This window comes from Thermobia domestica, chromosome 3, assembly GCF_964235325.1.
Source record: "Thermobia domestica chromosome 3, izTheDome1.hap1.1, whole genome shotgun sequence".
Lineage (NCBI taxonomy): Eukaryota > Metazoa > Arthropoda > Insecta > Zygentoma > Lepismatidae > Thermobia > Thermobia domestica.
This window is the reverse complement of record NC_137456.1, coordinates 341,563,942-341,577,168: the sequence shown is the minus strand read 5'-3', so window position 1 is coordinate 341,577,168 and position 13,227 is coordinate 341,563,942. Positions and strand designations below refer to the sequence as shown.

The window sequence follows — 13,227 nt, the reverse complement described above, 5'->3', positions numbered from 1 at the left end:
TACGTATATATTATGGAAATACACATGTAATAGTAGAACGAAAATGAAATTAAATGAAATCCTCCATTTTAACGTGTTATGATTATGTTCTGTAGGCTACGGGAGACGGATGATCACGGCAAGTGCACGATGGAAAACTTCGTGGAACAGGGTGTTTACTAAAATTCCAAAATTAAATTTCGTGACCTTTTCTTTACTAAATCATAAAATTTCCTAACATTTTCAAGAGCGAATGTGAGTGCGAATTAGGCCGAATTTTCATCCATGCGATAGAAACATACTTTGCTTGCGATTTGGTAGCGTCTAAAGCCGACCATAGACATTTTTGGTGGTGAACTTTGACGTTTTATAGAACAAAATTTTTCAATCTGTACTTACATTTGAAAAAAAAAAAAAAAAAAAAAGTGCCCCAAAAGCTACATTTCGTGACTTTCATGACCACTTTCTGATTCCCTGACTTTTTCGTGACCGATAGACACCCTGTGGAATGAAAATGTAGGAGGAAATGGGAGTACCCTGAGAATACCCACGAATACGATGTTGTCCACCACACACTAACTAGGCTGAGGATCGAATCAGGGACCCCACGTTCCTGAGGCAAGCGTTTTACCACTAGCCATCGCGAGCCCCAAAATTAGAACAAAATAAAGATAGTAGTAACAACAAATAATGTAAGTAAAAGGTCAATAGTCACCGCAAGAAACAAGCCACATCACTAGAAAGTACTTTCGAAGAACATCGTCTTCATTTTCAGCCTAGACACACTTCGAGAAGGGTTTAAACCACAGGAGAGAAATTATGGATAGGTAAAAATGTTTAAAAACGATTTTAAAAATATGCGAAGCAAAAATCTTTTTGTCACTAGAAATAGACATATGTTAATACTCTATTAACATATGTCTATTTCTAGTGACTATTAGCCTTTTACTTACATTATTTCTAATTATTATCACCGCTCGCAATACAGTAGTAATAATGTTATTGATGAAATAATGTCGCTGTAATGTGCTTGATGTTCGAGTTGTTCGGCAGAAGTTGTTAGAAGTAATATGCTTGTAAATGTTAGGACACAACCTGATAGTCAACTTCTTTTTTCATAAATTACACCAAACCGCTTGGCGTTACAGCCCTTTGTGGACCTGAGCCTCTACAACGCCATCTGTTAGCGATCGGCTGAACTACGTTCAGCCTAGCTACTAACATTTTATCCGCGCACTGCATCGCCCTGTCTGTAACAGGCGTATCAAGAGGTGTCAAGACCTAGTGATTGTCACGTCTTTTATTCACGTGACTCCCCAGTTTGCCTCACGATACAGGGTAGACGCCGAAAATTGGGAAGCACCGGCCGGGAATCGAACTCGCGGCGAGGATGCGGACGTGAGTCCAACACATTAGACTATGGTGTCCCCTTTTTAAGTATATAGTACAAATAAATGTACAGTCTGTTCCAATAAAACAATAAGTTATTATCGGCAACGAATTACGTACCTTTTAGCGCCAGAAACCCTCGTTTTCGTTTATTTTCTCCGAAACTATGCACCAGAATATATACTTACCCATGTCATTTTCTTAAATTGGATGAGTTCTAACGATTGATATATTTTCTCACATGAGCATGAGATTTTACACTGACGAATATCACTTTGAATCTACTCAGAGAGACCTATCCATTGGGATACGTCTCAACTTTGGACATCTTTTTCATTAAACGCTAAATACCGTAGAATTGTAGAAATTATGTGTCATTTGATAGAAATTAAGTAATAATATGCTTAATTAAGACAAGAGGTATATTGGAGCTAAATAATTTAACTATTCTATCAGGCGTGGTTTCCACATTATCAAGGTTTGAAAAATTTTGCTTACAAGTACTAGCCAGCCAAAAAATCTACTATCCAGACCATTTTGCAGTCACAGTGTTTATACAAATAAACGAAAATGACTCTGCGACACAGCAAACATATCAATACATTTTTTTGTTTTGTTTACTGGCACGTTCATTACAATAAAAAAAAAAGGCGTCGACACCAAACTGCTACAAAACTAACGCCACTCTTTGGCGAAAAAAAAAAAAAAAATGACAAAACTATTTAGCGTTGTATAGAAGCTGAGAGTCGAATGAAAAAGATTGTTCACCATGGTAGTGAATTGTAATATATATTTTTCATTATTTGTTGTATGGAATAAAACACGTTTTTGATCGATCGGATTTTACTTGCCCGATGTAAAGAAGTACTCACCACTGGCAAGCAGCCGAGTGGATTTTTCAAGCCCTGCATACTGTCAAACTAAACACAACAATACATTGAGCAAGGCTATGTGATAAAGATATATAAGAACACAATCACGTAGCAGTTTCAACAACTGGCTGCGTCTTCATCAAACTTCCACTCCTTCTGTCTGTTTTTATATAATGTTACCACATAGCCTTGATCAGTTGTTGTAAATAATTAGTATGGAGGTAATGGTATACTGATACTGTATAGGGAGATAAATAGGTCAATACATGAACAGTACTAATGGACGACGTTCACGAGATACACAGGGCGGTACAAAAAACAATTTTTAACTCCCTGCTGCCCCCTAAAAATTAAAACACATTCATGTAGGGTGTACCAGGAAGAAACCACGTCCCTTTGGGAAGTCATTCTAAGCAAAAACGTTCCTCTGGCCATGTGTCCTATTCTCAACCGTTTCAGAGCTATAGATTGTTAACCATTTTTGACCCTATGTTGTATGAATATACTTTGTGTGTCTATAAAGTCTAGGTTCATAGGAAATCCTAATAATATGTATTTGTTTTTTCCGTCGAGTTGGAACTCTTAAGTGGACACGAAGGATGGTCGTATCGTAAAATTGCGGAAGAATTTAACCTTCGACACCCTCATTGCCGAGCAATTTGTTTTACAGCCGTCGGGAAATTAATCATCAAGTTTGAAGAAACAGGCAGTGTATCGGGCTAACCCCGTTCCAGATGACAGGACTTCAGACGAACCGAAAGAGGCTGTCTTCGCTAAGGTTTATGCTAGCCCAAAGAAATAGCTTCGTCGGATTTCCACGATTGGGTGTTTCAAGGTCAACCATCCACAAAGTCCTGGCAGAGAAGTTTTATCCGTAGAAGTTACAGATATTACATTACTTAAATGAAGGTGACCCCAATAGACGCATGCAGATGTGTGAATGTGACAAGTCATGTAGTGTGGTCTCCTTGTTCGCCAGACCTTTCTCCCCTTGATTTCTTTTTCTGAGACATGGTGAAAGAGAAAGTTTACTCGATGAACATTAGAAATTTAAACCAACAGACAGAATGCATTACTAGTCAGTGTGCAGAAATCGACGGCAATTCAGACCTATTTCATCAAGTTCACCTTAATTTTGCAAAACATATCAAATTATGCATTGAACAGCACGGAAATCATGTTGAAAATATTATTCATTAACATTAAATTGACTAAACTGTGTTTTTTACAATGTACTCAGACTTTACAGACACCATGTATAGAGGGCGTGAAACGACATTTCCGACGGTATATAGTATATGGCAGTGGTACCTTTGGAAGGAAAGTTATCGAGGAAAATTGAATGACATCCATAAAAAATTTCCCTTTTAAACATTATTCAAAGGAACTGAACGTCAACACTGTCGCCTAGGATTTCCCTCAATAGCTTCCCTTCCAAAGACACCATTGCCACGTGCTGCATACCGTTGGAAAACTCATTTCATTACTATTCAAATGCGTTGTCTCACTTCTGTAGAATAACTACAGGATAGGTAATAAGCACATTTACATAGCGTAAGGTCAAAAAAATGGTTACGAACTTGTAGCTCTCAAGCGGTTGAGGATAGGACACGTGGCAATAAGTACTTTTTTTTCTCTCTTAGAATGACCTCACTTATCACTTTCCAAAAGGACGAGCCCTTCTCCCTGGACACCCTGTATTACAATATAATACACTTCGTGCTATAGTTGTTGACTTTGCACATAAAGTCTTGGAAAGAACGAAAGACAGTTTGGACAATATTTCTAAAGCTGGTGAATTGCTTATTGGTCCACAACGCAACTGACTTTTGCAATTAAATTTGAATGTTGCGTATGAGTGTACTGATTTTTGCATCACTCTGTATGCATTTATGTATAAAATGTAGTGACCGGTGGATCAAAAAGGAGACTTACAAATGAAATACACTTATTGCTAGTAACAGCATTATCAGATGAAAAAGTGTAACTAAATTTGAATTAATGAAGTAGATGCAATAAATGATAAAGGTACAAATTTTTATATATTCGAAAATTTAATATGCAAATAACAGTATCTGCGAGGAACCGCTGCTACGAGAAGTTCAAGAGATTGTTTTATGTTCCTTGCGTTTAGCTGGTGCACTGCTAATGGAATAGACAAGCTATGAAGTCGCAGGGGAAAGAACAGATACATACTTCTAGAGAAGACAGAAGGAACATATTCCAGACATTATACTAACCTTAACACAAATACCACATCCTATACAAAGTTCTTCTGATATAGTGGCTATTTTGTCATTCGGCGTTACTTCGATACATAATTTCCCCATACGTACTACTGGACAAGACTTCTTGCACTCCTGTCTGCATCTTTTGGGTTTACATTTATCAGAGTTGACGATAGCGATTCTCGTCAGTTTGTCGGTTTCTTCCGTGGCCTTGTTGCGCGGCATTTTCTACTTTCCTACAAAACAAGTAAAAAGTAAAGAAAAAACGTTAAAAATTTGTAGAACATTAGCTGAACAGTCTAACAGTTTGATCTTAGAAATTATACGTGTACACAATGAGTCTTTGAGAAGCTGATTCCCTATCACTTCCTCCCTGTCATAAAGGCTTTTCGTTATGCACACCCACACTTTTCTTTTTTTAAATAGTGAATAACTTTCAGTTAATTTTTTCAGCTTAACGTCCCACGATTATGCCTTTTAGGCGGCAAAGTTGTAGAACACAGGTCCCCCTTCCCATTGAGCTGTAATAAAGACAAAAATCAACGAGCCCTGCGGGGCTCTAACCCGCTTTCACACGTAACGCTCATTCGGCAATACTATGTGAAATAAATATTAACCTTTGCTACAGAAAGGAACCAACCTAGCTACTAACTTATTGCGGTTATCTATGACTACTGCCCTGACTTTGGAAAAGCCCAGTAGTTTTGTTACTCGACTCGAGACGAGGTTATTGAACTTCCTGTACTCGTGGTGAAATACGTAAAGACGTGAACCTCTGAAATTCACTTCTGTCATCATATTTGTCAATGCATGGATCTTACATGTTGAATTGTGAAAGCTAGCTAGCTGACTTTAGTGCTTGGCAACGATTTCAAAACGGAATTACATAGCAGTTTTACAGATAAAGAATTCATTAATTAATCACAATTTAGTTCTGAAATATCCATCATTTCCTTTCGCTGTTCGTTGAATGTCCTTTGAAGAATATTGAACTAAAAGTACAATCACGGACAAAGTTTAACGATGATATCGATGATCGTCCGTGACATTATATAGGGGGACCTGTGTTCCAGAACCTTCCCCTTTTAGGCTAAGGCAGACGGCTGATTAACGCAAAGGAATGATAATGGAAGAATTGGTGGAATGACTATGTGAAAGGAAATGGAAGTACCCCACGAGAAGACCCATGTGTACGATGTTGTCCACCACATACTTGGGCAGAGATCGAACCTGGGACCCCACCCACCAGAGATAAGCGCTCTATTACTGAGTCACTGTACTTCCCAGAAAAAAAAAATGTACAAAGTGGGCCAGATAGGATCTGCAAAATCTATTATATGGACTAATTGTTTTCAACATCCTTCGTATAGTGTATAAATTCGAGTACCTAACATTTATAATGTGATGAGCTAAACACCTTAAGAACATCCGACTATGCAACTAGTAAAAATTATGCATGTTTGGGTTTCCTAATTGCGCTTTCTATATTAAATTGAGATCCCTGAATCCAAAATAACTATTTCTAAAGTTATCGTCCATCGCATCAGGAAAAACAATGACCTCAAATTTCGGGTGTTTAAAATACCGTTTATTTAGGGGAAGTAACCACGCTTCGATACATTTCTAACTACATTCTTCATTTTCTTTCTTTTTTTTTATTAAGAAAAGTGTTTGTATGCAATTAAGTGACGGTACGACATGTATATGATTTGTAGTACGACATATTCTATGAATTCAATCTTCATGATCACCATTGACTGATTATTGAGTTTAACGCCTCTTTGAGAAGCGAGGCTATATGAGACGTAGGCCTACTGATTAACGAGGAATCCGAATCACATCAGCTCCCGCCGGGAATCGAACTCGGGTCTCCCATGCCACTCTTCATCATCCAATAAAGCAAACATGTAAATCCCAAGTTTGAAGCCATGGACAGGTTTAAAAGCAGTTCACTGCATTTAGCACCCTAAAAATTAATATCAAAAACGTAAGGTAATTACAAACTATCGAAGCGTGGACACATTCACTATTGGCATAACTGGTACTTCAAAGATTTCAACCTTGAAATCATTTACCTCGTGGCCTCATAAAGGGATATGCTTAAAATATAGTTCCATTGGACTCATCCTCAAATTAGTACAAAAACAGTGATTAGAAATTAATCCAAGCGTGGACACTTTTACTAGTGGCATCATCCAGTTGTTCTTTTCGGTCTATAAGAAAAGGTTTGAGACAATTATTATTTTATGTAGTAACATTTCGACTCTCCTACTTTTTGGACATTTTCTGTTGTTATTCATTAAAATAATTTAATAACAATATACAGGTGTGAAAGAGCTAAACGAAAACGTTCCGAACAGTATGTTGACAAATCTAATGCCAATTTCCGGGAGATAAACCTTTATATCAAATAAAAGAAAAAAAAATCTAATAAACACAAGTCGAAAACGCCTCCTATACGCAGAAATGCCAAACATTACATTTTTAAAACACTCTGGCTTGAAAACTACGGTATCTATTGCAAAGGGTTCAAGGATGTACATAGGAACTACAGTGTGGCCAGAAAGTCTCTTTACACCCTAACTAAATTGCATAAGATATTTAAAAATTTAAATTTCCCAACCTAATTATTGATATGGCAACACTGCTCCTCACGTGAATTGCCACGTGATTGCCGCGTAACTGCTCACGGAGGGACGAGAATAAAGTCTGTGCATTGACAAGTTCAGTGTCTCGCTTTTAAATGTTTAGTGAACAACAGTGGCAGATACCAGTGACTTCACTTTGGAGGAGCGCTTAGTGGCAAATTTGTGGATTCATGAACGGAAACACAATAACGAAAATATGCCGCAGGTGATGGACAGGTTTGGTAAGGAGCTACCACGTCGTCAGACTCTGATCGCGTAAGAGAAGAAAGCTTTTCGCCTGGGAAATGTTTTGCATATTCGTTTTAGTCCAGTCAATCCGAAAGGAAAAGTGTGCAGAAGTCAGTGCGTCAGTGATGCGTTCACCCTACAAGTCGACCAGAAACCAGTCACGCATTCTGCTCAATGGCCATCAATGAAATAAAAGATCACATAAACTGCCGGCAGGAAGCATGCAAGGTTGTTGGAGGCCTTCCCCACCATTCCTGCCTCGTCCTGCGTTCTTTTCTCTGATGAATATGTTATTTATCGGAGTGCGCGGGACAGGAACGTCTTCATATGAGCAAAGGAAAACCTATGTCTTTATCAAGTGATTGATAATAATCCTTTGCACGTCATGCTTTGTGTGGGAACGACTAACAATACATCTTTGGTCCCTACTTCTTTGAGGGTTCTGTGACCCAAGTTAGTTATCTGGAGATGCTGAACGACTGTTTTCTTGCACACTTGAAGAATCTGGACTTCAACAACACGGCTGCTTACGAACACGATGGAACTCTTGGTTCGTGAACACCCGAACGCACTTTTCCCTGGCCGGTGGATAGGACGTGAGTCCCTAAATCCACTAGCCCTTATCCTTGGCCACCTCGAAGCCCGGCCCTTACGACAGCAGACAATGCCCTGCGGAGTATTATCAAATCACACGTTCATGTTCTAGAAGTACGACAGTACTATCGCAATAACCTCGTCACAGTTCTGCACTTGTTGCGAACATATTAAAACAACTGTATACCGCAATTGCAGCACATGGTGATTACACCAACTATTAATAGGATGTTTAATTTTCGGTCTCTATTGCTCATAAGTAGGGGCATAGTGGCCGATGATGTAAGTTTAGTAGTGGTCCAACATTCTGACGGTGAGTTTTTCGAGGTTATCCCTTCCCCCACTTTCATCGATCATCAGTACTTGGATTCATCATCGTGGGACATTAAACTAAAGGATGCATATTATTTTTCATTTCCTGATTGCTTTAAGGCTTCGTTAAAAAAAAAAAAAAAAAAAAAAAAGTCATTTTATTTTCATGTTTTGAATGCTTCTTGCAGAGATGGAAATAATCATTGTGTACCTTCGTTTCTTTTATTTCTCATTATTTCACAGACAACTGTGTTTGATTTTTATCTCTAATTTTGCTTCGCATTTTACATAGAATTAAAGATCGGTATGTCTAACATCATTTATACTTGGTTCTGTTCAGGGCAGACTGGTTTAAATCAAATTCCGAAACAAATTAATTTAAAGTGAAAATAAGTAAAATCCCGCTTCTCTTCTGTTATTTCGATTATGGAAGATAATTACCATAATACAATGAAACTCAAATGTATGTAACCGCAGTATGAATACGAGTATCATCATGCAGAGGATGATTAGGGAAAATCCCGTTTTGAACGGGTAACGGGGGAATCCTGCTTTCTTCTCTTCGTAACAAACCAACGGGGAAATCACCATCGACGTTTAAGACGAAAATTCTTTTGTGTGCGCGTCTGTTTATTTGTTCGCAGATAATAGCGGTGTATTTAAAGAGATCCGATCCCCTCTTGATTTTTTTAAAAAGATTTTATAACTTTAGGAGAAATTTATGTATTTTCTACGTATTTCGTGCCTCTAAGCCAGGACCGATTTTTAAAAATATGCCCCTACCAAGTATCAATAACTTTTGCGAAAAAAAAAAAAAAGTGTCACGTTGATAAATGCTGCTGTACTTTTTCCTTAATCCTTAAGAAACATTGGGATTGAAACAGGCTAACGATTGAGAATTAATTCAAAATTCAATCCCAATGCTTTCATTTAAATGGCATAAATAACATTTAATATTAATTCCTAATGCTTTTTCTATAGTTCGCGACTTGTATTACATGAGACAGATTTGATTTAAATAAAAATAATCGATTTAAATCTAAAAAATCAACAAAAATTATTCCTTAAAAAAATTATTCCTTAAAAAAAAAAGGGTAATATCGTTTTTTTCCACCTTAGTTCTGTTCCACCAATTCTGTGTATCGTGTGACTGATAGTCATTTGAAACATTCAGTTTTGGAAATTAACACACGTCCCAGAAATTAGCTTATATCATTCCAAATTTACTCAGGAACGTCTATAGGGAAATATATTTACACATCAGTTTAAGAAAGACAATAATATGCATATTACATGTATCAAATAAATAACTGGCATGCAGAGAACAAAACAAGGAATGGTAGAAAAATGAATGTAAAAGTTAGAGTCTTGCATGCAGATGGTCCAAGCATATAGATATGTATTATCATCGATACAACGTAAAACCACTCTATTTCTACTGACTACCTGATGCAATAGGGAGACTACCAGATTTATACATAATAGGTTTCCTCTTTTGGTCTTGATAATTTGCTTCCTTTCTTATTGGCTAGTGTATGCCCTTAGCAATCGGGAAAAGTAATGGTTATTAGTAGAGACCGGACGTTAGGCAAAATGCCTATTCTTTATTACTAAAGATATGATCAAAAATAACGTTTTAAAGCTTATATGGGGGTTTATAGTTTCGATTTAAGCCAATTTTATTTTGCCTATTTTGACCTTTACTGCCTAAATAATTGGTTTAGTACCTAATATTGCCTATTCTCTGCATTTTCTTCAAAATAAGCCTTCATTGGGAAAATATATAATTTATATAACATAAATAATACACATATATTAATTATTTGTAAACACAAGCACGTGGTACGATATATATACATGGTGAACTTCAAATATGTGCACATTTGGAATCGAAAATTGAATCCTGACTATTGGAACGGAACCGAAAGATGCGCACATACTTTGAGAGGTGATTCGTGACATGAAAAGAAGACAAAAAATCCTCTTAATTTTTGAATGTCACGAATCACCTGCCGAAGTATGTGAACACCTTTATGTCTCGTTGCAATTGTCAGGATTCGATTTTGGATTCCAAGTTGACCCCCTGTCACTCATACACGAAGCGGAATTTGACAACATGCTACAAGACTTTTTTGTCTTCTTTTGATGTCATGAATCAGCTCCCGAAGTATGTGCACATCTTTCTGATTCACCCAGTATGTATGGACTGCATAACAAGCTTCGTTTTTATATATACAATAAAATAAGATATTAACAAACAAGTATGTTTCTATATTCTTTGAACATTATCAATGACTTGAATCTATTTATTAATGGTGTTGAGTATTTATCTTCATTATTTCGAGTTACATTTTAGTGCCAATTTTTTAAATTTCTAGTGCCTATTTTCCAGGTTTTTAGTGCCTAAACATCCGTCTCTAGTTATTAGAGAAGGCTCAAGAATGTCGTAATTTTTCTGTTATTTTCGTGCAGGCTTATTTTGGCGCACCACTCGAAATAATTATTGAAAAAATATAATTCTTTCACTAATATCCTTCTTATGGTCTCCTAAAAGATTTGCTTGGGCAATATGAAAATATCTAACTTAGCATAGATAAAATTCAAGGGGCCACCAGAAGTAATTTGCTGAAAAATTACAATTTGCTTATAAATACGGCTTCCGAATGTATGACATAAAAACTAGTGCAAAACACAAACCAGCCTGTGCTAGGTATCCACTAAAAAAAAGCACGAATGCTATCTAACCTAATTAGAGCATGGTGAAACTGGTGGGCTAGTATGTGGGTGCATCTGAAGGGACCAACACGTCAACAATGGTGGGGATACGCATAAGCGAGGGTACTGAAAACCTCGGGTTTTGTGTAAGTGGGTTTTGGCAAAGATACGAGTTTTAATAGCACTTGTCATGGTTTCATACTAGTAACTCTCCACTTGTAAACATAAAATACAACTTCTGTACACTATGCACAATTACACCGCCGTTAAAATATAGCACCTAATACAGTCATTTTTCGTATGTACTGACTTTAACTGTCGTAAAGCACATGTAAACCTAAAATACTGCTGAGTTATTTTATATTTAATTCTGTCGCTTGCAGAAATTTTTTCATGTCTTTTCATCAAAGCATTCAAGTTTACCCGTAAATCTTCCAAAATATGGTGCGCCAAAACTACACCTACACCATTATTTTAGACACTGAATATTTCAGTATTGATAAATTTAGAACTGCATGTTACGATAGTAAGTTGGCATGGTTCTAAATTTATCATCATTTGAAACATGGGACATTTAAAACTGTTATAGAGGCATTACTCGACCAGACGGTTCTACCAAATTTTGACACATTTTCAAGTCAGGTTAGAGTTTTGTAGTTCTTTCAGCAGAGCATGCACTAAATGAAGAGTTCCATTGCTGCTTGCAGACTGACTTCAGGAGAGCTCAGTAAGCACAGTATGGACGCATGACATAACTACTGTGCATAAAATACGAACCAACTTGTGCTAAGTGGACACTAAAAAAAACGAATGCTATCTAACCGGTCAGAGCAGGAGCGCAGTAGGGAAGGGGGGTCCGAGCGATAGTAAGACGGTGCGTCCGTAGGGAGCAGGCGCACGGGTATCATACGCATAATTAAGGGTACTGAGAGAACACTATCACTCAAAATTAATTTCAATATGCTGTGTATTGACATTAATTACTTACATTCACATTTTCATTCCTTCACGAGAAATGTTTCACATTGTGTTTTACCTATAAATTTTCAGTTATAACCGTCTGCTCGAGTGAACCCGTTATGAAAACATTACAGTGCGAACCACCATCTATTGTTTTCTAATTTATTCGACTTTCTATTCTGGCAATATTTAAGATTATTACGATACAATTTCCTAGGAATCAATTCACTCAACGAAATGACTGAAGTACAATCTTGCCATAGCCTAATTTATGCGTATACCCTCCGTTGCTAAACTGCCTGCTTCGTTTGGACGCATCCGAGGAATACATCAGTTTGCACCTATATTATCAATCAGTACCAAGTAATTTGGGTATATCCCAGAACGTAATATAACAGTTCAGAACGTAATAAAGAATCATTTAAAGCATGAAATGTAGAACAAAAGATTTCTTTAAATTTCACGAACTATTTTGCACCTGCAATGAAATCAGGATATATATTAACAAAAAATTTTGTTTTGTTTATAATAATACTGCTCAAGGGGCATTTTTTCAACCATTCATTCATCCATCATATGGATAGTTAACTATACATTATCCTTACATGCAACAGTATGGACATAAATTAAACACTTATATATGCAACTACCAAGATTTCAAATGCAATATGCCACTTTAATTGAAGTTCGTAAACGAAACGTACAATAATACTACATAATTTTATTCTTGAAAATACTGTAATTAATTACAATACTAACCAGACAGACACGAGCACACGAATCACACACGTCCCCTTAGTCAATGGTCACAGACAACTCAAACTTTCACAGAGGAGCAAATCTACTTCATTCTTCAAAACACTCATTACTCAACTAGAATAAACAATATTTGAATTGATCAACATAGGAAACACGCTCCGGGGCCAGATTCCTTAGCGGTTTGCGTCAAAATAACGCAAAATTTACATTTTAGTTGCAATATAATCGGCGTAATAATTACAATCATTTTTTTAATTATCTTTTCGTTCTGTTGTGATACGTAAAGTCTGTGAAAATGTGACCTAATTAGACTCCGTTCCGGAACGGTTTGTTTCCGCATTTTAGTTCGCGATAATGTGCACATAGGGATCTAATGGAGAGTATACGTGGGTATGCGGCGTATACCCACCTCTAAGTTTCGGAAACTATCGTATAGCCACCTAAAATTTAGGAAGTACGTGGGTATATACGCTACATTCGATTCATAGTATACTGACTTAATTGGAAAAAACATCTACTTTTCATGTACTGTATTTCAAATAA

The 13,227-nt window shown here is 36.8% G+C and overlaps 1 protein-coding gene across 1 annotated transcript in view; it reads right to left on the bottom strand.

Moving 5' to 3' along the window:
* pix (ATP-binding cassette sub-family E member 1 pix) overlaps window positions 1-12,815 on the bottom strand; it is a 38,321-nt gene extending 25,506 nt beyond the window's left edge. The window contains exons 1-2 of the mRNA XM_081752845.1: window positions 12,685-12,815; window positions 4,481-4,704 (exon numbers count right to left, since the gene is read on the bottom strand). Of these exons, the coding sequence (XP_081608971.1) occupies window positions 4,481-4,693 (213 nt within the window). The 5' untranslated portion in view covers window positions 4,694-4,704; window positions 12,685-12,815. The remainder of the gene's footprint in view (window positions 1-4,480; window positions 4,705-12,684) is intronic.
* Window positions 12,816-13,227: the final 412 nt, after the last annotated feature.